Source organism: Hipposideros armiger, unplaced genomic scaffold, assembly GCF_001890085.2.
Source record: "Hipposideros armiger isolate ML-2016 unplaced genomic scaffold, ASM189008v1 scaffold_28, whole genome shotgun sequence".
In the NCBI taxonomy this organism is placed as follows: Eukaryota; Metazoa; Chordata; class Mammalia; order Chiroptera; family Hipposideridae; genus Hipposideros; species Hipposideros armiger.
In genome coordinates this window covers 3530887-3558611 of record NW_017731378.1, presented here as the reverse complement: position 1 = coordinate 3558611, position 27725 = coordinate 3530887, and the positions used below count along the sequence as shown (strand labels likewise).

Genomic DNA, 27725 nt, shown 5'->3' with positions numbered 1-27725 from the left:
AGTTGCTGTCCTTTTGTTCTTCAGTCTAGTTGTGGAGGACGTTGCTTCACTGGCCCAAGTTGGCACCATCATTGCGCTCTTCCCGGGTGAGGCAGATGAGTCGCTGTCTTCTGGAAGGCCGCTCACGCTGGCTGCTGGCTACACACGGTAGCCCATGGCAACCCACTGCAGCAGGGGCTGCAGCCTACACCGTCGCCGGCGACTCAAGGCAGCCCAGCCCCAGATTGAGCTGTTGTTCAGCATCTTAGCTGTAGAGGGAAGTGTCACTGGCCCTCATATGTGGGATCCGAACCGGGGCCCCTCTGGCATCCCAAGCCAGCTCTTAACCATCACACTACTCGGCCGGCCCCCCTTTCACCTTTTTCACCCATCCTCCCAATCCACCTCTCATCTGGCAACCACCAATTTATTCTCTGTATCTATGAGTTTGTTTCTATTTTGTTTGTTCATTTATTTTGTTTTTTTAGATTCCATGTATAAGTAAAGTCACATGGTATTTGTCTTTCTCTATCTGACTATTTCACTTAGCATCATGCCCTCTAGGTCCATTTGTGTGGTCGCAAATCATAAGGTTTCATTCTTTTTTACAGCTGAGTAATACTCCATTGTATATATGTATTATATCTTTATCCAGTAGCCTGTCAGTGGACACTTAGGTTGCTTCCATATCTTGGCTATTGTAAATAATGCAAGCAGCATCCTTGATATCTGCTGTTGTCCAGACTATCTCCCCATCCACTGCTGGGAGTAGTAGGAGAGTAGTTTCTTTTTTTTTTAGCTGAGCCATCCCTGTTGGCAGCTCAGCGGCAACTCAGCTTGGGCTGGGAATTGAACCGCTGTTGCTCAGAGCTCGCACTTTGAGCAAGCTCTTAACCAACTGAGCCACTCAGCCGGCCCTAGGAGAGTAGATTTTTTTCCTGGCACTCTCCGTGGGCCTAGGTGTAAGAAATGACTTCATCCTCCTTCTGAACTTCCAGGTCGCTCTGTGCTGCCCTGTTTTACCTGCTCTCCCAGCAGACCTACCAGCTATTGATTCCAGTTGAGGTGTCTCTTCTTAGCCAGGCCTCAAGGTGTCCAGAAGGTGCTGGCAGAGCCGTTTGCTCATCTGTCAGTGAAGTCATTCAGATGAGTGAGAAGCCCAGCAGCTACTGAACAGAGGCTCTATAGTGACCAAGACAAATCGGTTTTAAAGATTTTTTTTTTTAATTGGGAAATTGGGGGGATGGGAACAGCGCTGGGGAATTAGGGGAAGGGGAACAGACAAGTTGCTGTTGTTTTGTTCTTCAGTCTAGTTGAGGACGTTGTGTCACTGGCCCAAGTTGGCACCATCATTGCACTCTTCCCGGGCGAGGCAGATCAGTCGCCGGCTTCTGGACAGCCGCTCACTGCGGCTGAGGGCAGTGTCACTGGCCCTCATATGTGGGATCCGAACCGGGGCCCTCTGGCATCCCAAGCCAGTTCTTAACCATCGCGCCACTGGGCCGGCCCGACAAATCGGTTTTAAATGACAGAAGCCAAATTGACATTAATTTAAACAAAACTCGGAATGTTTAGTCATGAAATCCAGGGGCAAAGCTGAGCAACCAAGCCAAAGGAAGAGCACAAATACGGCTAGGTTCAGGAGTAGCTGGATCCACAGGCCACAGTGCTGCCAGGACCTTATCTGCCTGGGGTATTCATCTCTCTTCCTTGATCTCAGCTCCTTCCTTTTCCCCAGCTGACCTGCTTATTCCAAAGGCTGCCAAGAGCTCCTGAGTTTGGCAGCACATAGCTTAAGTCATGGAGCATGACTGGCTTCCAAAAATCCCAGGACAGAGACTCATTGGCCCAGCTTGGGTCAGGTGCCCATCCTTTGATCAGTTAACTGTGACCTGAGGAGGGACAGAGTGTAAACAGGGGAAGTCTCTCAGGAATCACCTGTATGGACGGAGCCTGTAGGGCGGATAGGACAATAGGTGTCTAATGAAGGCCAAATTACTCTATGACACCCAGTCCCAAAGGTCTGTGTGGATGCACTAGTATGTGGATGGGGACTGAGTTAGAGCCCTGGTCACCAGCTCTCAAACAAAGTTAGACTCTGGAGGGAACTGTCACACTACAGCATTTAACCTCCTCTTCCTCATTCATTACTGGTCTGCTGAACAAAAATCTTCCTCTTATAAGCTATTGATGGTGTTCTTAGAAAAACCTGCCGCTTTCCTAGCGTGACATGCACAGGGAGAAGACTGATTGCAGACACATAAGGTTGGACAAATGAGCAGTGGGCCAGCACCCTCCCAGTGGGGCAGAGAGAGATTGGAGCCATGTCCTGGGATGGCACAGGCCTGACCTCCCTGGGCCTCCCCAGAGGAAAATGACTAACAGGCGGCCTGAATTAGCCCCCAGGAGTACAGTTTACCTTGCAGAACAGGATAAAAGAGATTCCTGCCTCTTCCCTCCTTACTACCATTGTCAAGAGGGCAGGAAATCTTGGAGAGGAACAAAGTTCAAGGTCAGAATTCCTGGTGCTGCTAACGAACTAATCTGGAAATAAGGAAGTGCCTCAGAACTCCCTCTTCCTGAAAAGCCCTGTGATGGAAGTCTTGCAGAAAAGGACCTCAGTACCCCCACTTTAACACATCTCTAGCTTTATGCGTTTTTTCACCTCCCCCTGTAATATAACCCTCAGTCTGTGTGGCCAATGTGAGGACTCTGGGGCCCTTGTTGTCTCCCATCTCAGGGAAGGAGCCAACACAGGAGTTATTGGTTGGATTTGCACACTAAGGTTTGCTGGTGGCCTTTCTTTACAATGCAGCCCTTCTTCTTGAATAGGTTTTTTACCTACTATGTATATAGACACACAGTCCTCTCCTTTCTTCTCTTCATGGATCCTACATCTATAGCCCTGCTGTGTATTATTTATGATGCATATCAGGCCCTACTGGCCTACCAACCTCCATGACACCCCCTTCCCTCTCCTCATTGCCCCCTACCCCCTGCAATAGACTTCAAGGTAATAGTGGAAAATGCTGCAGCAATCAGACCAGGTTGAGCCAGTGTAAACCTCCCCTCCCCTTCTCCTCCTCCCTTTGTCTTGCTGGAAGAGAAGTGGTCCAGGGATGCAGATGGTGGTGGTGAATCTGTAGGTCAACACTCACACCCCCTGCCTCCCTTTTTTGAACTTGCTGGATGTCACTGTGGGATTCTTTTTCATTGGTGGGTCATCAGGGTCTCTCTTACTTTAAGCCTGGCCAGAGTTAGGAGGCAGTGAATGAGAAAGGCTATGCAGTCATGTTGTGGGTAGTCTGGGTGGACTCTGCTGCCCTTTGATTCCTCAGAGAGAACCTCTTTCTAGAAGGTCTTGATTGTGCTTTGAATCTTGTCACATGAAAATGACTATCCCACATTGGTGCTTATGAAACACTGAGAATAAAAATAAGAGCCAGGCCAATGTCTAGTGGCTCCATTGCTGGCCTAAATGTGACAGTGGCTCAGGGATGTAGGGCCTCGGGATCATAGGTCGCACGGAATTCTCTTTAACCTGTCTTCATCTCTCTTCTCTATTGTTTCTGCCCAAATCTGGATCAAGTCTGAGTCTGAAGGTCCCTCTGTGGTTTGTTAATGTGAGTATCTTTAGAAAGAATCAGATTGTAAAATGAACTCGTTGCGTTGGTGTCCTGCTTATCTGTGTGGCTCTCCAATCGAGCTCTGCTTTCCTCTCTTGTAGAGCCACCGTTGGTCTTAATGGTTCTCGTCATCCTCTCATGTCATGCTTTTATCCAAATGCCGGCCACTTATGTTCATCAGCAGACCTGAAAAAACACCAAAGCTTGTCTGGCCTCAGTCTCCCCAGTAACCACCAGACCACGTGGGCCGCCCATGCCCAGAAGATGTTAGCAGCCTGGTAGCCCAGGCCTTGGGCCTAAGCACGACCATGATGCCAAAATTGACCACCTAAAAGGAAAAAGTGATTTGTTTTGAAATTGAAAATATATTTTGTGCTTTAGGCTAAGCTAGCCATAGCAGCAAGTCATTTGAGTACTCGATATGTACAGGGCACTGTTGTGGAGTAAGCCGTGGCCTCAGCCTCTGGTGGGCTCCCTGCAGAGTTTAGAAGCTCACCTGTTTAAAGAAGCTTGTCTACCTCTTTACAGAGAGCGTGGTTATGAAGCAGAAGTTTAGGGGGAAAGCGCTGTCAGAGCAGGGGTAAAATTGTGGAATTCTCATAGGCAACTGTTTCCCGGCCCTAACTACTTGGAAGCCCTCCAAGTGAAGGGGTGCTGTCAGAGGGCGTCAGCCAGGTTCAGGATGGAGCCAAGTTGACTGTGTGGTTTATGTGACATTCAGAACCTGAATTCAGATATTCTGAATTCAATGTGCCACCAGTATGTACCCCTTCTGTCAGGCAGCTTCAAAATGAATATTGTTATTACCACCGTCCTTTCAATTTCTCATTTTCTATTTTGTTTTATTTTTTTAAATAATAATATATAAATATGTTCCAATTGTAAAAAGTTCAAGCAGTTTAAAATACATAGAATATAGAGTAAAAATTCACCGCAGTTTCCTGTGGCCCCTTCCTCATTATTCTCTTTATAGGAAGTCTGGCGTGTGTCACTCCAGATCTTTTCATTTGAAGCAAATATCAGAAAGCATATAATTTCATGAATATGTATGGATAAATATTTACCCACAAATATAAAGTTTTGCTTTGTTTTAGGCTCACATTATGCATTTGTTCTGTAACTTGAATTCTTCCTCTTCCCATGTGGTGCAGAGGCTCTTTGGCTGTCAGAACACATAGCTCTACCACATACTTTTTACTGCCGCGTTCTATAATAGTTCAGAGTAAAGTGGGGGTACCATAGTCTACTTAGCCATCTTGCTACTGATTGGCACTTAGGTTGTTCCCAGTTGTTTGCTATTATAAACAGTGCCTCAGGACCCATCTGTGTACTTGCCTATCTGTGCAGATAGTCAGGTATTTTTCTAGGAAAGATAATTAGAAAAGGTTTGCTGGATTGAGGGGTAAGTACGTTTAAAAGTTTTTAGATGCTGCCAAATTGCCCTTCAATTGGACTGTATCAGATTATATACCTACAATCAGGGTATACAAGTACCTGTTTGTACACATATCCATACTAGGTAATATCAGTTTTTTAAAAAAATTTTGCCTCTCTGAAGGGTAAAAAATATATAATTTTGAGAGCGGATACAGAATAGTGATTAAGAGCTAGACTCTGGAACCCAGCTGGCTGAGGTCAAATCATAAGTCCTTCCTACTAGCTGTGTGACGTTGGTGTTACTTGACCTCTCTGTTCCTCAATTTACTCATCAGTAAAGGGGAATGATATTGGTAGTATTTTTAGTGACTTAAAAAAAGTTTTATCATGGAAAATTTCAAAATATACTAAAGTAGAATAATGATCAACTCTTGACCAATTTTGCTTCACCAATACCTACACTTTCCCCTCCCATATTATTTTGTAGCAAATATCAGGCATATAAAATATTTTGGTGTATATGCTAAAAGATAGTGATGCCTTTAAAATGTACTTACAATACCATCATCATATATAGAAAAATATAAAATATGTAGGAATGTTTTGAGGGTTAAATGAATTAATCTATATAAAGTGCTTAGAATAGTTCTTGGAGGTAAAAACATTACTGCATATGTTTTTGGCCATGTATATTTTTTTCTATAAATTACTTATTGAAATGTTTTGCTCATTTATCTACTTTTCCCCCCTGTGATTTATAAGCTCTCATATGTTCTGGGTGTTAATCTTTTGACTATTATATATTTTTGGTAATTCCTTCCAGCTTCTTGTTTGCAGTGTCTTCTGTTGTGTAGAAGTTTTTGTTATTTGGTGATTAGTTCTGTCATGGTTACCGTTTTGGCTTCAAGGTTTTGCTTGGTCTTAAAAAGTGTCTTTCTTATTCCAAGATTATAAAACTATTTTCCTCTAATACTTTAGGGGGTTTTCATGAAGTTTTTAAAAACTTTATGTCTTTAACCCATCTGGAATTGATGTCTACTGTGAGGTAGGGCTCTAATTTTATTTTTTTTTTCAAATGTGTGTGTTCTGTGGTCTCTGTGCCATTTATTGATTAGTTCATTCTTCATCCACTATCTTTAAAAGCCATATTTAGGATCTGCTAATTTCCTGCAATATATGGGTATTCCTTTGAATTCTTTATTCTGATTCATTGATCTGTTTGTTCCAGCGTGAACATCATACTCCAGCTTTATAGTACAAATATGTTCGCTATCTCATAAAGCAACTTCTTTCTCATTGTTTTTTAAAAAATATTTTCTGGTTATTCTTGTGCATTTCCTCTTCCAGATAAAGTTTAGAATCAATTGATCAATCAATCTTGTTTGGATGGGACTGTACTGAGTTTATAGATTAATTAGAGGAGGACCGACAGTTTTATAATCTTAGACTTCTCATCCAGGAACATGATATATCTCTTCCCTTATTCAGAGAGTCTGTGTCCTTGAGTGTAAAGCTTTATAGTTTTTTCATATGGGCCTGTCTTGGTTTTTTTGGGTTTTTTGTTTGTTTGTTTGTTTGTTAGGATTCTTGGCTATTTTACAGTTTCTTAATTTTTGTGTGTGAATAGGTTTCTAATTACATTTTGTTTGGTGATTGCTGGTGTATAATAACAGCTAACATCTGTGGGTATTTTGCTATGTTCCGTACAGTGCTCTAAGCATCCTATCTCATATAATTTTTACAGCAAGCCTATGCCTAGGTCCTTTTATTATTTCTGCTTTACAGATGAAAAAGCTGGGATTTAGATAGATTAAACAACTCATCCAAGATTACATGGTCACTAGGTGGCAGAGCCAGGAGCCTTGAACCTGCACTCCTTCCCACTATGGTACGCAGCATGCCAGCCACCTCACCCAACCCTGGTATTTGTTGTGATAGAGTTTTAGTTGAATCTTTTGGATTTTCTAGGTATACAATTATATTGTCTGCAAATATTGACCATATTTATTTCTGTTTTCTCCATGCCTCTTGTTGGGTACATAGTTTTGTGGATATCATATCACATCATTTCTTAGGAAGTCTGACCCAGCCAGTTTTTCCTTTAGCACTGGAACATATTGCTATTTCTTTACCTTGGGAGCAGATGAAGCAGTTCTTGTGTTTAGAGGCCGTAGATGGAAAATAGAGTGGAGAAACTGTTCTTGCAGCCCGCAGCACATTTCTTATTAAATTCAATAGATTGTTACTCCATTGTATTGTAAGTTTTTGTTTTTGATATACTTAATTTTGTCTGTATTAATTCTGCCCTTCCATTGCTCAGGTTTCTTAGTTCTTGCTTCTTGAGTGGAGTGGGTGCATTTGGGAAAAGCAGCCTGTGTCTCAAGTTGGCTCTTTTCTAGTCTGGGCCAGGGTCTTGGCCAGGCTGACTTTCGCTATTGATTAAAGTGGAAAATAGCCATTTTGTGTTTCCGTGGAGTCATTTCCCAGCAGTAGGACCGCACTTCTCTCTGGGGGAGCAGAAACCCTGCTTTGTTGGCCCTTCTTTGTCAGAGCTGCAGAGGGAAGGTAAGCGGTGGGAGCTCTAGCCTCTGGATACTCTTTTTTTTTTTTTTTAAAGATTTTTTTTTTTTATTGGGGAATTGGGGGGATGGGAACAGTGCTGGGGAATTGGGGAAAGGGGAACAGACAAGTTGCTGTCGTTTTGTTCTTCAATCTAGTTGTGGAGGACGTTGCTTCACTGGCCCAAGTTGGCACCATCATTGCGCTCTTCTCTGGCGAGGCAGATCAGTCGCCGGCCTCTGGACGGCTGGATACTCTTATCCAGAGCCTGACTTTGTAGGTGGTCATCCGTCCTGATGCACTTGGGCTGAGAGAGGACTGGTGTGTGTGTGTGTGTGTGTGTGTGTGTGTGTGTGTGTGTGTGTGTGTGTGTGACAGACAGACAGACACTGAGAGAGGTGTTCTAGGCCTCTACCAGCTCTGGGGGGTCAGGAGTCAGTCTTGTTCCCTACTGGTCAGTGCCCAGTTGGGAGAACGAGGCTAGCGGAGCCCTTCTCGTCTGATCTGGGGCTTTCTGTCCTAACCTTGGGCTACTGGTCATTCCCAAAGCTTCAGCCCAAGGTATGCCAGGGCCACCTTTGCTGACACCAACTCCAGCAGGAAGTTCATTTTCAGGTCTTTCTGCTCTTAGCCATGAGTCAGTAGATATGAGTGTCTGGTTTTGTTGTGTTTTCTCTTACAAGATGTAAATAATATGTTTTTTTCTTTAAAAAGTAGCACATGCTCATTAAAGAAGATTTGGAAAGGAAAGAAAACTGAAGAGAAGAAAGAATTGCTAATCGCTCTATTGCCCAAACACAATCACTTGTAGCATTTTAGTATGTTTCCTTCCACTCTTTCCTTTTCTATATGCAGGCTATTTTTTTTCATTGATGTATAATTGACATTTAACATTATATTAGTTTCAGGTGTACAACATAATGATTTGATATTTATATACACTGCAAAATGATCACCACAATAGGTCTAGTTAACATCCTTCACCATACATAGTTATAATTTTTTTTTCTTCTGATGAGAACTTTTAAGATTTACTCTCTTAGCAACTTTCAAATATGCAATATGGTATTATTTACTGTAGTCACCATTGCTGTACATTACATCTCCATGACTTATTTATTTTATGACTGGAAATTTGTACTTTTGACAACCCACCCTTTATCCCCAGCCCCCCTCTCCTCTGTAACCACCGATCTATTCTCTGTGTCGATGAGTTTGGATTTTTTATTATATGTTTGGTGGTTTGTTTTTTTTTTAGATTCCACATATAAGTGAAATCATACAGTGTTCGTCCTTCTCTGCCTTATTTCACTTAGCATAATGCCCTCAAAGACCATCCATGTTGTTGCAAATGGCAGGATTCCATTCTTTTTCATGGCTGAGTAGTATTCCATTGTATTATGTACCACATCTTCTTTATCCATTCATCTGCTGATGGACACTCAGGTTGTTTCCATATCTTGGCTATTGTGAATAGTGCTGCAACGAACATGGGGATGTATGTATCTTTTAGAATTAGTGTTTTAGTTTTCTTCAGATAAATATCCAAAAGTAGAATTGCTGGATCATAGGGTAGTTCTGTTTTTAACTTTTTCAGGAACTTCCATACTGTTTTCCATAGTGACTACACCAATTTACATTCCCACCAACTGTGTATGAGGGTTCCCTTTTCTCCACATCCTTGCCAACACCTGTTATTTCTTGTATTTTCGATACTATATAGCCATTCTAACAGTTGTAAGATGATATCTCATTGAGGTTTTGATTTGCAGCTCTCTAGTGATTAATGATGTTGAGCATCTTCTCAGTGCCTGTTGGCCATCTGTACGTCTTCTTTCGAAAACTGTCTATTCAGGCCCTCTGCCCATTTTTAAATCAGATTGTTTGGGGTTTTGTTTGTTTGTTTGTTTTTGCTGTTGAGTTGTATGAGTTCTTTGTATATTCTGGATATTAACCCCTTATCAGATATATGATTTGCAAATAGTTTTCCCATTTAGTGGGTTGCCTTTTCATTTTGTCAGTGATTTTCTTAACTGTACAGAACTTTTTAGTTTAATGTAGTCTCACTTGTTTATTTTTTCTTTTCTTGCCTTTGCTTTTGGAGTCAGATCCAAAAAAATCATTGCCAAGACCAATGTTGAGCTTACCACCTATGTTTCCTTCTAGGAGTTTTATGGTTTTGGGTTTTACATTCAGGTCTTTAATCCATTGTGAGTTAATTTTTGTGTATGGTGTAAGATAATAGTCTAGTTACATTCTTTTGCATGTGCTTGTCCAGTTTTCCCAAGACCATTTATTAAAGGTAAGAGACTGTTCTTTCCCCATTGCATATTCTTGCCTCCTTTGTTGTTAAAAAAAATAAAATAGGTCTTATTATCCTTTAGCTTGTTGAACAAATTGTGTTTACCTTCCTCTCCCTGATCTTACAGCTTTAGTTTGGGGCCCCCACCCCCTAATAGGCACTAACATGGAAGGCAGATCTCTCCAAGTCTGCTCCTGTCCCCATCACTGATGCGACTCAGCCTTCTGGTCTGTGTACAGCATTCAGGTGGATGTTTCCCCAGCTGCAAGGCGAGATGTCTGCTGGTGAGAACAAGGTTTCTTTGCCTCCCTCTCTTTTTACCTTCGTAGGCACATCTATTTCCCTTCCCTTTGAGTGGCCCAGGGTGCCCTGTTGGCTGGATCTTGGGAACTGGCCACCTCACACTTTTCACCTGCCCTGCCCTGTCTCTCCTCTTCGTGACTTCTGTTGACTTTCTGTTCCCACTCCACTGGTCCCTCCCTCCCAGTGCTGTCATTGCACTACTGCTCTGGCTTCCCCTGGCTGAGTGAGTGTGTGTGACCTTCGCTCTACATTCATGCTTTGGGACTTAGTGCCGTAATGATGTCAGTGGCGCAGGTTAGCAGATGGTGGCAACAGCAATGAAACCTGACATGTTCTAATGACTCCCTCCTTCTCACCCTTGCTGGCCTAGCCGATAGATGGGCAGGTATTTCCTTGAAGCATTTTGGGTGGGGGGGCAAGGGAAATTGGGGGGCCCGGGTGCCGATGAGGCCTGTGACCTTTGCTGCTATAATATCAGTGTTTCACAAGCGGGGCGGTTCAGGAGCCCACTTGCAGCCCATCAAAAATTGATTTAATTGCAATTTTTCCTCCAATTAGGAGCACTGGAGCCTGACTAATTGGAGTAATAGAGAGTAATAAGGCTCAGATAAAAAGCCTTCCTCGGCGGCCTTTGTATCTCGTGTCAGTGCCTGTCAGAGGTCAGAGAGCTTGCATATTCTATTAGGCAGCCCAGCCTTCATTTGTACAAATTAGTTTACCCAACAGTAATTAAAATGCCAGTGCGGGTTGAAGAGAACTGAATACACTTGATGGGCATGTTGGTGAATGATGTGACAGCTCTGGTGGCCTCCCTTGCCAAAGTGTGTCAGCCCCAGCTCAGAGGCGGCTGGGGCCTGGGCCAGCTGGGCGGCTCCGGGCCAGCCACGGGCACAGCTGCTGAGCACGCCACTTCTGCTGCCCCTCCTCAGAGCCACTCTGGCTCTGCTCTCTTCTTCCAGGTGGAGTCATTTGTTCATTTGTCCATTCATTCATTCATTCAACAAGCATTTGAGTTTTTAATATGTGTCAGGTATTATTCTAGGGGCTGAAGAGAGAACTTAAAGGGGTATAAAATCACTTGGGCTCTGGAATAAAGACTGACTGGGTTCAAATCCCAGTCCTCCTAGTTGGTCTCTGTGTGAGCTAGAGCAAGTTACATTACCTCTCTGCCTCGGTCTCCTCGTCGGTAAAATAGGGAAAGTAGTACCTACTGCATAGGGTTATAAGGATTAGATGGGATAATGTTTTTGAAATACTTGCTCAGAATCTGGCCTGTAGTAAGTGCTCAATAAATTACTTGTGTAATTAAGAGGGCCTAAAACAGGCAGAGGCAGCATAATCTACCTGCTTTCACCCTGCCCACACCCAGCTAATTTCCCTTCTTACTTTCCTCTCCTCTCTTCTGTATCTTATTTTCTATCCCTCAACATGAGTACCAGAACGTCTAGTACTCCTGGTGTCTGTGTCTGATGTGAGGGCTCCTGCATCTACTGCTTGGGCCTAATGGTGATCTCTGTGATGCCAGGTTTGCCTGAGCTAGGGCCTCTTCTGGGCCAGGCACTCTGTTGGACACTGGAGTACGTAAGAGCCACCAGATGGTCCATGATTCAAAGGGAAGATGGGAAGATAACCCCCCAAATACAATTTGTCCCATGAAGGTGAGATCAAAGTGTGGTAGGGACTCAGAGGGAGGATGGTCAAGGCACCTGGGGAGCCAGCAGGTTCTACCTGTGCCTGTTGAATACAGGCTTGCCGTCCCTGTCCCTGGGCAGTCCCCCTGGTTTGGGTGTGAGTCCTGGTGAGTGTTCCCAGAGTGACCTGGCTTCAAATCTGCTTGACTGTTGCTTACATGGTTTTTTACTGAGTGTTAAAATTGATTAAACTCTTAGGTCCTCATAAGTGCCAGGAGGACTCTATATTCTTTCCCTCCTTCTCTTCCTCCCTGCTTTATATGGTAAAGCAAGGGAAAAGGACAGCTTGTGGAAAGAAACACTCATGAATGTCATGTCCAGTGAATTAAGAAAGGCCTTCGTGGGGTATGAAGGTGAGAAGCCTCCTCCTGGTGGCAGACGGACAGGGCCAGGCTGGGCTGGTGGGCAGGAGGAGAGGACAGGAGGCCCAGGGGAAGGTGTTCTCATCCCTACCCCAACCTGCTGGGAGGTCAGAGCTGTGGGAGTGGCAGGGATTCAGGTTCCAGGTGCCTCCCATCTCTTTCTCTATTGACTTACTTGACGCTAATTTAGGCCTGTGGCCAGTCAAAGGCCTGCCACAGGCTTCCTTAAGAGATGTCTGTGCTGGCGCCCCTCACCTGGCCCCGACTCCTCAAAAGTCTGGAGAGCCCAATTGCCCGCTCGAATGATTTCCAAGTGGCTATTATGTTTCCAACCCAAGGTAATTGGCTTTACCAGTTATTAATGGATTACCCTCAAGAAAAAAATGTCAGGGGGAGGGAGGTGAGGACAATACCTTCTGGCTTTGTAGTTTGGGGCTTCATTGTCCAGCAGCCGCTTCCCAGGCTGGGAGTCACTTGGGGCATGACGGAGTGGCTCTTTTGGCACATCACTCTAGTTTAGTGGCTGCTGGCACTCCTGCGGGTTGAGAGGAAGCTGGCATGATGGAGCAGGCCCCTAGAGGAAGTTTTGGCTTGAGGCATGGGAGCCCCAGGGTAGCTCACATGGCCATTTTGTCAGCCTGGGGGTTGAAAAACAGACACCTGCCCTGCAATTTTGATTGTAAATCAATGGCTTGGGCAATGCCTGCCCTAACATCTCCCCCATCAGTAACTGGCAGACCAGCTTCCCCCCAGCCAAAGCCACTGGCTGCTTCAGAGCCCTCTCTACAGAAATCCATCTCCCCACTGACATGCTTGGGATCAGAGAGCCACAGGTGCTGGGCAGGGCCAGGGCGGATGGGTCGCTGCCTCACATTGCTAACGTGTCATTAGTATGTCCAGTCCCCCTCCCCCACACCCGACATGTAGGGACTTGGCCCTTCCCTGCCCCAGGGCTCCTGAGTGACACAACTGCTTTCAACTCTCTTGCTAGCAGTTTAGGTTTTCAAGCCCTGGGTTCCTGCTGGCTTCCCCTCCCCACCCCTGCCAAATCCTCTAACAAAGGAGCGCATAGGTTCAAGTTCTAGTCCTAGCACTGCAGCCAACCTGGCTCATTGCTTGGATCCTTCTCACTGGGCTTAAGCCTGCACTTGAAACGAAACTCTGCAGATTCTATATGTTGAACTTTTTAGGGGTTTAAGAGACACGCTGGGAAATATGGCCAGAGTGTTCCTTCCCACCTGCCTCTTGGTAGTGTCTGTCATTGTCCTCGAAACTCTGCCTGACTGCCGTCCCACTCCACAGCAGCCCTGGCTGCCTCGCCCGACATTCTCTACTCTCCCACTCATATACTAACATTTCACCCATCTTACCTTTTCGTATCGTTACTCTCCTTTCATAGTTTTCTGTTTCTCAGTCCGGTGTCTTTGCACCTGCCCTGTGCTTGTACCATGTTACCAGGTTCCCTGAGCTCTTAGAACCTTCAGGAATGCCCCCCAGCCACCCGCAGCTTGACCAGGCGTCACCTCCCAGCACCCAACAGCCTATTCCCAGGAGACCATTTCTGTGCCATGGCTTCGGGAACTTCGTAAAGCTGAAGCCTGCCAGGCTTGCGCTCCCTTGGCCTCAGAGTTGCGCACCTAGAGAGCGGTTTTCATGATGGACAGAGACCACACAGCTGGGTCGGAGTGGCCAGCTCAGCTGTTGTTGAACCTGTGGCTCCTCTGACCAGGCAGCTAGGGGAGGCTCCAGCCCTCACCATGCTTCCCGTGGTCTTCCCGACTCCTCTGATGGCTCTCTTGGCTGCTTCTCTCATCCTGGCTTAACCCCAGAACCCCCTGGAGAATGAGTACGCACCTCCAATTGTGTAGCCATTTCCGCCACAAGTTCTGACAAGCCAGATCTGACTCTGCTCTCCTTTTGTTTGGCAGCTCTTTTGTGACAGGGACGGCTTGTTGTGGGCACTTCTCACCCCTAAGAATCTGGGACCTCAACAGGTAAGAAATTCCTGAGTCTCCATGGCTTACAGTGGGGGTGGGGCTGGAGCTGCTCGGGAGCAGTGAAGAGAGCTGGCTGAGCCAGCCCCTGCTTCAGGTGGCCACCCGGTGGGCCAGGGCAGCCCCTGCCCTGCAACCCACTGACAGCCTCTGCTCTGGAAGCCTCACATGGAATTGTCCCGTTAGCTTGAGGAGACTGTTGAAGTAATTTATCATAGGTAAATAATTGCATGTAAAATTTATAACAACACCAGTTTGGATGTATGATCCTTTTTCTCTGAGGAATGCCTGACTCTGTGGCTGCATAAGATCTCATCTATCCTCAGAGATGGTTTTTCTAAAATAAAGAAAATTTGGAAGTGGCCTACGTATCAATAGAAAGAATGATACAGAACAGTTAAAATCCATCCAGGTTTTGCTCACAATTCTCTGCCTTAGCTGGCTTGACACTGACCCATCTGATTATCTGCCATTCTATTCTGTATTTTTTTAAACTTTTTATTTCTAAATAACTATAGATTCACAGGAAGTTACAAAAATAGGACAGCAAGGTACCTGTGTAACATCTTACGTAATATAATATCAAAACCGGGAAATTGACATTGGTACGGTCCATAGACCTTTATTCAGATTGCACTTGTGTGTGTGTGTGTGTGTGTAGTTCCTTGCAATTTTCTCCTGTGTGTAGATTCAGGTAACCACTACCATAATCAAAACATAGAACTCTTTGTTCTATCAGCACAAAAGTCCCTCATGTAGCCTTTATAGTTGCACCCATCCCCCTCTCCTCCTCCCCTAACCCTTGGCAACCACTTAAGTGTTCTCCATCTCTATAATTTTGTCATTTTGAAAGTATTATATAAATAAAATAATATAGTATGTAGCCTTTTGAAATTTCCTTCCCCTTCCACCCCTGTTTTAACTTAGCATAATTCTCTTAAGACCCATAGAAGTTGTCACATGTATCAATAGAGCTTTACTTTTTTATTGCTCAGTAGTACATTCCCTGGCATAGATGTACCAGAGTTTCTTTTCTCATTGAACAGAATTCACCCACTGGAGGACATTTGGGTTGTTTTTAATTTTTTGACTGTTGCACATAAAGATGTACTGCACATTTGTGTGTAGGCTTTCGTGTGGACGTACGTATGTTTTCACTTCTCTGGGATTAATGCCCAGGAGTACAATTGCTAGGTCATTTGGTAAGCGTATGTTTAGGTTTTTTACCTGCCAAACTATTGAGTAGCTTTACCGTTTTATATTCTGACCCCAATGTATGAAAGATCTAGTTTCTTCACATCTTCAACTGCATTTGGTATTGTCACTTTTCTTTGTTAATCAAGTCTGAGAACTCTTCGCCTCACCCTAGGCACCTGCATTCTGGTTTTCAATGATCCAGTTTACAGTAGCGATGAGGGTGTGCTCATCTGGCCTTTCTCCTGCCCAGTTGCTCTAGCTTGTTTTCTCCTTTTCATTTCCCCAGGAAAGTACTAGCCGTATATTTTTTTCTGAAAAATCCATTGTGTTGTCAGTCTTTCCAAAATACTTTTTTTTATAACCCATGAGATATCTTAATTAAATATGCTTTTCTCTACACATTCTCTTGATAATCATCCAAGTCCAGGGATAGGAAACTTGCAGCTTCACCAAACACCACGTTAGACCTTTGGGTAACTCTGAGTTAGAATGCCTGCCCTTCATCAAGGGCTAATCTGCTTCCTGGAGCTGTGATCCTGACAAGGATCCTGTGACGACAGACCTTTAAATTTCAGAAAACTTTGGCTCTGCTCTTCCAGGGTCTTATCCTCTCCAGGCCAAAAGTCCGAGGCTCTTCAATTGTTGCTCATCAACATAGTAGATCAGTTAAGGAGCTTTTGGCTGTAAGTAATGAAGACCTAATTCAAGGTGCCTCAAACAATAAAGGGATTATTATTGTCTTAAATGACAGAGAGTCCAGGAGTTGGATGGTTGCCTGGTTCCAGGATTGATGGGTTCCGTAGCGCAATGAGACCATGAAGGCCCATTTTCTCCTCAGCTTCCTGCTTTGCCACCCCAGTCAAGGTGGCTTTTGCCCTTGCCCACAGGCTTGTTCACAAAATCTCTACCAACTCATAAGGTAATACCCAAAGGGAAGAAGGAAGAGGATGTGTCCCTGCCTGCGGCCTCTTTTTAAGATGAGGAAGCCCTTCCTAGGAGCCCCCAAGCAGTCTTCTCCTTATATTTCGTGAGCCAAAGTATATTTCAGTACTCACCCTAAACCAAACACTGGCGAAAGAAATGGAATGACCAATCAAGATGCAGCTTGTGGGCCTGGGGAAGAGCTCAGCTTCCCGCCATGCACACTGGCCGTGGGGGAAGGGAGAGGTAGGCACAGAATCAGGGTTTGGTCAGCAAGAAATAGTGGGATCGGTGACCTACAGTGTTGGTCTCACACTGGTTTCAGGACCATGCTCACCTGAAAGTTTCTCTGATTTATCTGGTTTGATCCCTTTTGAAATGGGGTATTCACAACTGAGTACTGAAGTAGCAGGTGTGGGCTGATGAGTGGCAGCTGCTTCACCTCCCTTACTCCAGGTCTCCTACTTTTGTTACTGTAGCCGACTGCATCACAGTGTTGCCAGCATAGCTAAAACTTCCAAGGGCTCCTTTGTTCTGTAGCCCCTGGGATATGGAGCTCCTGCAGTCTGAAAATTATTCCCATGGCTCACCCTACCAAACCCCTGCTACTGGCAATGTCTTGCTTCCGAATGGGGCTGGGGCCAAAGGAGCCCCTCTGGTGTGTGACAGGGAGGCTGAGGAGATACAGGGGGAGCACGGGCTGTGTGGTCAGAGGCCCGGCTTCCAGAACTGACTCTGCTGCTTAGTACTGTTATGATCTGGGGGCCTCTTTGGGCCTGAGTTTTCTACATTTGTAAATGGGATTTAGTGATCCCTAACAGAAACCGTATGAAAAAAAAAGATTTTGTGGAAGTACCCACACAGTGCCTGTCACCTTAGGGGCAGTCAACCAGTGTGAGCTGCCTCCTTCACTCTCTTCTCCCCATCCACAGCTGTCTTCCACATTGGCACCTGGAGTTTGTAGAGGCTCCGCCTTTTAATCCTCCAAATATTTGTGACCCCGTGACCAGTGGAGGGGAAGGTGAACCTGCTGACCTCATGGCACGGACAGGGCTCTTGACAGTAGGCCGTAGTCCACAAAGATGGGTATTTCTGCTGAAAGTCAGTTGTATTTAGTCATGTAGCTGGATCTTGTCCCGGGCATCATCAGTGGCCTGGGCCCAGGATGGTGGACAAGCCAGGGGATGGGGTGGGTACACCCCCGTGGCTCCTCTTTATCTCGAAGACTGAGTAATTGAGTGGCCTCTTTTGCCTGTGGCTGCCTTGGTGGGCGGTATGCCCGGGCACAGGTTTATGACCAGGGCAGAGTTCTAAGGCACCAGCTCCTTGAACAGCATTCTCTTATGAAATCCCGAGACCTCACTAACTCCAAACACTGGGTTTTTATAGAACCCAGAAAGAACCTGAGTGAGAATAGGCACAAGACAACTATAGCCTCGATTCTCACTGGAGCCAGATACGAAACAGCCACTGGACCCTCTGGCCAGCCTGTGGCAGGGCTGCCCTGGGAGGCACTTGGCATTGCCTTCTCTCTAGCCCCCAGCCTCCCCTGCTCACCACTGAGAGGAGCCAGGCCTTGTTTAAACAGCACTCTTGTCCCCAGGGGAGCTCGGAGGGCTGAGCGCTGCAGGGATGGAGGGAGAGATGGCCTGGTGGAGGCATCCGCTTTTGGTGGGAGGAAGCAGATGGACAGGACGACTGTCTGTAGCTGTCTTTCCCAGAGAAGCCCGAGCAGATAATAAAGCCATGTAGAAAATAGGATTAAGGTAATGAACAGGCAGGACAGAGTTTGATCTTTCAATAAGGCGAAAGCCTGACTGACAGGCCAATCTGGAAGGTGGAGCGACTTCGCCGGCAGGACCCAGCGGCAGGGCGGTGTGCGGTGCGGGGTGGATTCTTTTGCTTTTAACCTGTCACCGCTGAAATTTGAGGAGCACCGGGATTTTCTCTTTTATGTGTGTGCATTGACTTGGCGGTGGGGCGGGGGTTGGGGAGTACTGGAGGGGCAGTTTTGCTCTGTCACCCCTCCAGGGACTGCCCTCAGGATGGTGGTGGGGACTAGGACACAGGACGGAGGTGTAGGTGCCCTACTGGGCACCAGTGCTCCCTTATCCATCTGTGCCTCTCAGTACTTGTCCTCAGGCAGCTTCTCACAATGGCTGGGGCCTCCGTTCAAGGTCACCATGGCTCCCTCAACCCTTTATTCTGTCTCCCTAGGGGGATAGGGAAGGGGAGGTCCTGGCTGGAGCACACAGGTCAGAGGGCAGCCATGTCACACAGCCATTGCCTAGATGTCAAAGAACTTGGCTGTTCCCCTGTCCTTTCTTTTTGCCTTTATTTCTCTTGGAGCTGAGGACCAGGGACTGGGCCCAAGGATGGGACTTCTAACCTGTCTAAACCTGGCAGAAAGAAAGATGGAGTCCTTCACCTAACCTGGAGGTGCCAGCATGTCCCTGCTTCCAAGGGTAGATAGTCTTTAGGCCCAGCCCCCAAGGGCTCCATTTTGACAGCTAACCACTGAGTATCCTTAGCTAGGCACTGGGGTCTCATGTGGCCCCAAGGTATTGTGCCAAAGTCATCCTGTTCCTGAGCCTGGGGTCTGGAGGAATCACAGCCCAACTTGTGTTTTCTGTCTACATTTGAGCAGGGCACTCGGCTAGGCCCCAGGGAAGGTGTTATATCTGTATGGGGCCTGCCTCCCACCTGCTGGAAGGCCTGGGGGCAGGGGTCTGACTGGCCTGATAACACACACACCCCATTCCCTGGGCTTGCTCTTGCTGTGGGTTATACTTTTCTGCCAAGAGGCACTTGTGCTGGATCTAGCATTGATGCCCTGAGAGCAGGGTATAATGGTCACCCAGGTGGTGGTGGGCAGTTGGGCAACAGGATGAAAAGGCCTGTGATCCCAGACCTGGAGGCATCAGTGGGTACAGCTCCAAGCCAGCCTGGGGACTGTCGGGTAGGTTTGGGTTTTGGTGACCTGGCTACTCCTAGGGCACTGAGGGTTCGAGTCCTTGGCTAGGTACTGCGCTGCCTTATATGTGTGTGACCCCTGCACATCCTCTCACTGCCCCTCCTCCTTCAGGCCGGGGTCATCCCCATTACTCCTCCATTTCCACCCTACAGCCCCTAACTAACCTTTGTCAAGGAGAGCAGGCAGATAGGCTTCTCACACACTGACAGGTGCCTTCTGTTTTCCCTCTCTGAGCCTTTGCTCCACCTGACCCCTGTGCCTGGGTTACCTCTTCTCTGGCTGCTGGAACCATGCTCACACTTCAGCATAAACAGCACCTCCATCACAAAGCTCACCCCGATCCTGACCCCTGTGGCTGGAGTTGGTGACCCTTAGAGCACTCCTAGGGCCACCTTGTCAGCCACTGTGTGGCGTGGTATAGCTCCCCCTTGGTCTGGGAACTTATCTTGGGACTCTAGACTGAGTACAGGAGCTGAATATCAGGGCATCTGCTGGCATTTGGAATGGCATGGGGTGCCTGGCTGCAGCCTTTTTAACCATCTGCAGGAGGAACTGGTGTCCTGAGTGCTGGCTGGGCCACTCTGAGGGCACCATTAATGCCCATCCCGCCCAGGTGTGGCTTTGTCTCTGCCCCAGGCCCTCCGCCTCCACCCGGGCAGGGGGCCTGGCCCACAGTCAGGCTGATTACGGGAATTGCCCCTCTTTAAAGTACCTGCCTTCTCCTTTGAAAGTATTACTGACAGCTTTTTTCATTTTCTTTTTTCTTTACCTCTTTAAGGAACCCTGTAATTTCTCTCTTTCTTTCTCTCTCCCCTCCTCTTTCCTTTTTCTTTCTTGTCCCCTCTGTCCCCCTGAACTCTTTGAAATTGGCTCTCTGCCTGCTGACACCAAACTGATACTTTGCGTTTCACTTCTCCTTATCCCTTTATGGCAACAGATGTTGAAATTTTGTATCCTTTTATCTGCCCGGCTGTCCCTTCCTGTAATTACGGTCCCCTTGTTAGCAGTACAAAGTGGGCTGCCCGGCTGCCTGGCCTTTGAGCCATTGTGTCTGAACACGTGTGCGCGGGTGGGTGCTGGGGGTCGTGCACGCGTACACACATGCATGTGAGAGGCTGTGTGCTTGGGGAGGGCCCTTCCTCTCACCTGGTGAGGCAGGACCGGCGAAGCTTCCGTGGGCAGCTTGTCTCCACCACTTCATGGTTACTTTGGGACCTTTCTGCCTCCTTGATTCTCTTGGTCTCCCCACCAGAGGGCTGGACTATGACAACCACTCCCTGTTGAAAAACCGTGTGGCTCTGCCACTCGTGGAGTTAATGCCAGCTGAGCAGTGTGCCCATCATGGTCTGGAAGCCAGACCATGCTCCCCTCACATACCCAAGCCTCCAGCCAAACCAGATTGCCAATCAGGTGCCCCAGATGTGCACTTTTGTTGTTGCTGGTCCTTCACCTGGACCATCCCCCTTCCCCTGTCATTGCCTGTCACAATCCTATCACTCACTGAAGAATTGCTCAATACCCACAGCCAAAAATGTTCTCTTATCTGTGTCCTTATAAATCTTTCATCTCTCTTCTGGTACTCACCAGGTCATACCTTGTATTGTTAGTTGGATACATGACAGATTTCTCCTCACTGGATTGAAAACTCCTTGAGGACAGGGACAATGTTCCCTGCAGTTTCTGTTAAGCACAATGCTTTGTGTACAAAAGGTGTTCAATAAATGGTTGTTGATCAAAGAAAGAGAAGGAAGGAGAAGGAGGAAGGAAGAAAGGGAGGGAGGGAGGGAAGGAAGGAAAGAAGGAAGGAAGGGAGGGAGGGAGGGAGGAAAAAACCTCCCATTTTCTTAGCAACTGTGTTGGGCTCAGTTTATACCTTCAGATACCTTCAGGCCACCTGTACCCTGGGAGCAGAAAAGGTGTAGGAAGGTGAACTGTTTGCCACCCTTCCATCCTTCCTGTCCTCTGAAAGCCATTGTTGTATTTTGGGGTAGCACATGCCAGCTGGGGCGTCCTTACAACCAAACAGATTCAGGAGTGAGCACCTATAGGATTTCCAGGAAGCATCATGGGGAACACAGCATGTTAACAGTGGGCATAAAACGGTGTGGGGGCCGCAGGCATTCTCAGATGTGGCCGGGAGGTGGGAGCCCAGGGTATTTCAGGACACTTGAACACAGGAGGACTTTCTATGGGCTGTGGCTTGTGGTGGGAGCTCAGGCAGGGGGAGGTGGCCAGAGGCTGGGATAAAAGGACTCAGGGGAGGGAGTGGGGGGAGAAGGGAGGGGAGCAGGGCACCGGGCTTCCTGGCTCTGCAGGGCCCAGACTGGGGGAAGAGGGATGTTTCCTGCCAGGGGCTGCCCCACCCTGCCAGACTCTAGCCTGGCACACAGGGCCTCTCCCAGATCAGACATCCAGGTCTTCAGGGCCAGCACCTACCTCCCGTTAGCTGTCCCCATAAAGATGGTGATGGGGGTCAGTGTCTTATTTGAATTTCCCTCCTCCCTGTCAGGAAGTCCCTGTCTATCCTCCCACTTCCCCTCCAGAGTCAGTGGAATTGCCTGGGCAGCAGGGTGGGCTGGGCCAGGAGACCTGATTCCCTCACTGGATTCCCTCTTGCAGGGGTCCCTGGGATGAGGCCACTCATAGCCAGGCTGCGGGAACACATCCCCTTCAGGCTGTCCTCCGAGCCTGTCCTCATTCATCAGAATCACAGCGGAGGCCCCATCTGTCTTTATCTTTCCCTGGGTCGAGAGAGAATTGCTGGAGTCATGCTCTGGGGAGGTTGGGTGTGGAGGCCCCCCAGCCATCAGCGGCTCCTGGAGGCCCAGGCTTTGTGCGTGGGAGTTGGAAGGGAATGGACTTTTTGTCTGGCCTTCTATAGTGACAGATCCAGCCCTTGCTCCTGTCTTGGCCTGGGGCTCTGAGCGGCAGCCCTGTTCCCACACAAGTTGTGTGACAGCCAAGGCTCAGCACCCCCTCCCGCCCCCCACAGTGATAGGCCGAGAAGCATTCTTAACATTCTTTCCACAGAAAAGGGGTGAAACATCTGAATTTGGGGGTCACCATGTTATACAAATTGCAATCTAATCGTTTTTACAAGAACACACTTGCAGTAAGAAAAGGAGCCCGGAGGAGGGGCTGAGGAGACAGACAGCTTGTTTTGTCCCCCAAAGTTTGGGGCTATTGTCAGGCCAAACTCTCTCCCTCCACCAAGAGCAGTTGAGCTAGTTTTCTAGTTAAATTGGGCCTGGGGTGGGGGCCACAAAGGGCCCATGGTGCCATTTCTGTTTGTTTTCCCAAATCAAAGCCCCAGCAGGGCTCCTATGGTACTGCTGGGCCGCTATTTGAAGAGATGGGCCATTTCCCAGAGCCTGGTGTGTCAGTTTATGCTCTGAACTTAACCTCACGGGCACTGCACAACAGAGTCTCAAGGGTCCCTGGCCCAGAGGCAAGAGAAATTGTATCTTTTTATTGGCCCATTTAAAGTGTGTGTGGCCTTTTCTGAGACTCAGAGAAGAGTGCAGCAGAAAGAAACTCCTCAGCCCCTGGACAAGCTGGGTTTGCAGATGAGGGGGTTTCGGGACTTGTCCTGGCCCCCTGGGGCTGGTGCGCACTCTGGCCCTGGGTCTCCCTCTGAGTGAAGAGGTCTGTGTTTCTTATTGCAGGTCCTGAGCATGACACTTTCCAGTGGTTGCCTGGACGCTGGGGCGGGGGCCCAGGTTGGCAGCTTGGTCTTGGGTGTGGCCCTTGCACTGCTGACCCTGCCCAGCCGTGGATGCCCAGCTCTCCTTCCTTCTGAACCCTGGGACCAGGGGTGGGCAGGTAGAGCCATGCTGGGCTTCACGCCCCCAACCCCAATGCCTTTCATCTTCTATTTCAAACAGACAAACATGAAATTACTTCTATAGATTAAAGGGGAGAGCTCCTCAGTCATTCCTGAAGGCCTCACTAATGGAGGGGGCAGGTCCCAAAATCTGGAAGGAGAGGGAGAACCATAGAGCAAAACAGTCCCTGCCCAGTATGGACAAATGTGCATGTGTACCCATGAGAGAAAGGGAGGGACAGCAGCCCCTCTCAGGGCTCTGGCCTGCCGGGGGGTGGGGGCTGGGGGAGTCATGGCTGGTGGCCCATCTGAGAAGGCAGGTCAGTGATCTCTAGGAGATGCTGATGGGGTGGGGGAGGCTTTCCGCCTGATCCCTCTCAGGATCCTTCCTGCTCTCACCCCACACACATAGAGGCTTATCATAGCCCGCAGGAAGGAGGCTGGGGGCGGGGGTGCTGACTTAGGGCCTAAGCCCCACACACACACTGGACAGCAAGTGCTCCTTGCTGGGGGACACCTCACTGTCAGGGCTCAAGGGGAAAGGCAGATTGGGCAGAAAGAGAAGGGAGGTGCAGGGTCAGAATCTGTGTGCTGCGTAAGGACTGGAGCTGAAGGCCGCACTCATGCATGTGACCGGCAGCCTTGTCGGCCTCGAGCCCTTTGCTGAACACTGCTTGGGCACAAGCTAGACTGGCGTGACCACGAAGCCCTCCCCGCTCCGTGCCGGGGCCTCTTGCCCGTGTGTCCAGGGCCTCGCTTCTCCTGTAATGCCATGGAGGGGAGCCCAGCATCTCTTGGGTGAAGCTGAGGAATGGGGCCTGAAGGATGCCCCTCTTAATTCCCCCATCATTCTGCAAACTCACTGCTTCTACCCGTCTCTTAGCCACAGGGATTAGCGGGTGCACTTGATGTTGAGGGGTAGTTGCTAGGGCCAGGAGGCCCCCCTACATGGTTGCTAGGGGTCTGGCATTGGGGTGAGGGGTCTGCCCACTGCCGCGGTCACGGAGGGAATTACACAGTCACAAAGAAATTGTTCTTCTCAGTAATCTGCTCTCGGCCCCGGGAGGGGCGAGGGTGGAGGAGCAGGCTGGAGCCCAGCAGGCTGGGGGCTGTGATCACAGAGGCTGCTCGCCCCGGGCCGGGGGCCAGCCAGGCCGTGAACACCAGGGACCAGCCCGCTAAGCTGCTTTCTCAGCGATTTCTCTCCTCAGACACAAAGGTGTTTACTTGTTTTAACATCTCCTAGGACTCCCCTTCTCCCTTTGTGTGGTCTTTATCCCCAATGAGGTTTGAGCCCCAGATTACAGGCGGGAATTAAGGCATTGGACTCAGGCAGCTCAGAACTGCATGACCTGCAGGATCAAGGAGTATAAAGTAACCAAGTGTGTGTGTGTGTGTGGGGGGGGACTGACCCCTTCAGCAAGGCCCATTCATCGTCCAGAGGAGGAGAGGCTGTGTGGCCGGTGGCCAGCATGCAGGTGTGATTGGGGGGGGGGCACTGCTGGCAGCTGATCGAGGTCTTTAGCCGGGGGGAGGGGCAGGGACTGGGGTGTGAGGGGTGGCAGTCCGGAGCATCTCCTCCCTTGGCCCCCACTTCCTAAGCGAGTCTAATGCTATTGTAGCTCAGGGGAGAGAGTTGCATTTCCTCAGGGACTGGTGCCATTTGGAGGCTCACAGAATCTGTGGGCCAAGGCGGACCACTGCTCATCCTCTGCCCCTCCTCTCTTCCTAGCGGGCAGCTGATGACGCACCTGGGCAGTGACTTTCCCCCAGGGGCTGGGGTGCTGGATGTCATGTATGAGTCCCCGTCCACACTCCTGTCCTGCGGCTACGACACCTATGTTCGCTACTGGGACCTCCGTGCCAGTGTCAGGTGAGCATGCTGGGCAGGAGAACAGGTGGTGGGACCCTGTGTCAGCCCCAGCCTCCCTCGTCCTGAGGGACCATGGGAGAGGACACAGGTGCTCCATGTCAGGGGCTGGTAGGGACTGGCTGGTAAGGTCAGATCAATCGTAGACTCCTCACCTTGGGCCGCCTCGGCCCCATGACCCAGGAAACCATAGCCACCAGGCCGATAAAAGCCTTGGGAACCCTCGGTATGCCACCCCTCAGCATTCTGTCCCCGCCTTTCTACCTCTCAGGCTTTTTAAGTTCTTTGACACGTAGTCAGCTGTGTGAAACCCAAATCTGCCCTGGGGTCTGGCGTTTGGCAAGAAAGAGGCTTTTACTGAGGAGGCTTTCCTGCATTAAGGCTGGTTTTTAAAGACTTTGGTGATTCAGTTTGTCTCTATCCCAGCCCGAATGGGGAAGTTGGGGGGGGGGTGGCAAGGTGGAGGACACCCCTGAAGCTTCCCCGGCATCTCCTCTTCCTGGATAGGAAGTGTGTCATGGAGTGGGAGGAGCCCCACGACAGCACCCTGTACTGCTTGCAGACTGATGGCAACCACTTGCTGGCCACTGGTTCCTCCTACTATGGTGTTGTGCGTCTGTGGGACCGGCGCCAACGGGCCTGCCTACACGTAAGCGTCCTGCCCACCTCACGCCTCCAGGAAGCCAGGCCTCATTTTTATGGGCCGCACCTGGGAGTGGGTGTGCCTGGAGAGGGAGGGAGGAAGCCTATAGTGGCATCTGGCCCATTGCACTGGGCCTGGGAATCCTGGGTTCGGGCTCCCCCATCTCCTACTCGGGCCCTCTCGCCATTTTTGTGTCCTTCCTTGCAGGCCTTCCCGCTGACATCGACGCCCCTCAGCAGTCCTGTGTACTGCCTGCGCTTCACCACCAAACATCTCTATGCCGCGCTGTCTTATAACCTCCACGTCCTGGACTTTCAAAACCCGTGACAGTCAGGGCCGCCCCAGCCTGTGGGCCAGGGAAGCCAGCTTCTCAGGGACCTCTCCTGCCTGGATGGTGCAGTGATACCTCTTCCCCACCCCTGTGCCTGTGCTCCCAGACCTGTGACCACAGTGCTCAAGCCCTTACGCTAAAGGCTGCAAACTCCTGGGGACTGGGTTACCCAGAGGTGCAGTCCCTCCCAGGAACCAGTTGGAGAGAAGCGACCTTTGCTTGGGGAGAATGCAGCCAAACCCACGGGGCCTTGCTTCCCTGTCGGCCAGAGCAAGGATGTGCCTGGAGAGGCCCACCATGCACCCCGCCTCTTAGAGCAGTGATTGCTTAGTGAGGTAAGGCGCCCCAGCCTTTTCAGTGGTCCCTTTCTGCCCTTTCCCTGGAAGGAGGGGTGAGGCTGCCCGTATCCCTGCTGGCACCAGCCTCCACCTCCTCAGTCAGACACCACCCTTGACCAAGCTCTTGGGGTTGTGGACTCATTCTTGGGGCACTGTGGCTTGGTCTCACTTTGAAACCAAGAAAGGACAAAGGGAACCCAGCAGTTTTGAGTGAGTTTTGAGGCAACCCAGCCTCAGGCCAGCTGTTGAGATATGCTACAATGTTTGTTTTTGTAAAAATAAAGCTTAATTGTTCACAGATCTGGTTCCTCACTGACTGCGGAGTCCTGGGAAGTCCCAGGGCGAGGGGACAGCAGTCAAATTTGGAGATATGCATGCTGGGCCAAGGGTAAGACCAGCCGCATGATCAGTGTCCCAAAGTACAAAGGTTTCTTTTCTTTGGGAAAACCTCTCAGTGACCACCCAGCCCTGTGGCTCTGGTGGTAGTGTATGTCACCTGTGGGGTATGGAGAGGGGATCATGGAAGGGCTCCAGGCTGCCAGGGCCAAGCTGCTGTCCATCTGTGGTGACCCTTCTTCACTTGACCCCAACACACACACACTCTTCACTCTTATTCTGGCTTTTCACCCAGTGTCTTCCCATCCTGGGCTGTTACCAAGGTTTCTGCATTTTTAAATAAAAACTTCTTCCTCACCCACCCTTATCTTAGGGAATTACTCTGGGCCACTTCCGCGAGCTAAGGAAGCACAGGCTCCCTCTCAGCCTAGCTGTTTTCCGAGTTTAGGCAAACAGGTGGGGGAAGACCTCGGCCCTGTCTGCTAGGGTCAGGGTTCCCCCACCCTCTTCACCAAGGCCCATGCCTCCCTATATAGGGAAGGCTTTGTGTGGCAGGTCCCTAGGACAGAGAAGGGAATGTTGCCACCAGCACCCTCCCAGGGGACAGGCGCACACAGAAGTGGACAAGAAGGCAGTCTATCTACAGTGACTCAGCATGACTTTACTCAGGAGAGAAGACCATGAGGCAGGGGGCCAAGAGTGCCCCAGGCCCAGTTCTTACGGAGCCTGGAAGGAAGGGAGTGTCCCTGTGCCAGAAAGGCCCAGGCCTTCCAGTCTCAGACTGACAGGAAGAGCCTCACCCACTCTCCACACCGGAAGCGCAGGCTCAGGAGTCCACTACTGGGTCTTGCAGTCCCCGTCACTGCTGTGGGCCGTCTTTACCTTCTTCAGCTCCTTCTGCAGCTCTGCCTCAGCCAGCAGGACCTCCTTTGGCTTCTGGTACTGTAGATGAAGCCAGGAAGAGGACCTAATTCAGTTACGTCCCCCCTCCATACACATACACACACCCCACACCCAGACACACCCCCAGACAAACCCCCCACACACCCCCAAACACACCTCCACACCCTACACACACACCCAGACACACCCCCCACAC

The 27725-nt window shown here is 49.1% G+C and overlaps 2 protein-coding genes across 7 annotated transcripts in view; one reads left to right on the top strand and one right to left on the bottom strand.

Annotated features, from left to right (window-relative positions):
* Nucleotides 1-26590, top strand: part of FBXW4 (F-box and WD repeat domain containing 4) — a 78616-nt gene extending 52026 nt beyond the window's left edge. Inside the window, exons 6-9 of the mRNA XM_019636317.1 lie at nt 14128-14193; nt 24841-24981; nt 25486-25627; nt 25829-26590. Coding sequence (XP_019491862.1) covers nt 14128-14193; nt 24841-24981; nt 25486-25627; nt 25829-25948 — 469 coding nt within the window. The 3' untranslated portion in view covers nt 25949-26590. The remainder of the gene's footprint in view (nt 1-14127; nt 14194-24840; nt 24982-25485; nt 25628-25828) is intronic.
* A 675-nt stretch (nt 26591-27265) lies between these two features.
* The window catches only part of DPCD (deleted in primary ciliary dyskinesia homolog (mouse)), a 21281-nt gene continuing 20821 nt past the window's right edge, over nt 27266-27725 (bottom strand). For 5 of the 6 annotated variants that reach the window (XM_019636316.1, XM_019636313.1, XM_019636311.1 and 2 more), the window contains one exon: nt 27266-27568. In XM_019636316.1, coding sequence (XP_019491861.1) covers nt 27464-27568 — 105 coding nt within the window. In that variant the 3' untranslated portion in view covers nt 27266-27463. The remainder of the gene's footprint in view (nt 27569-27725) is intronic. The other variant, XM_019636314.1, reaches the window with a different exon arrangement.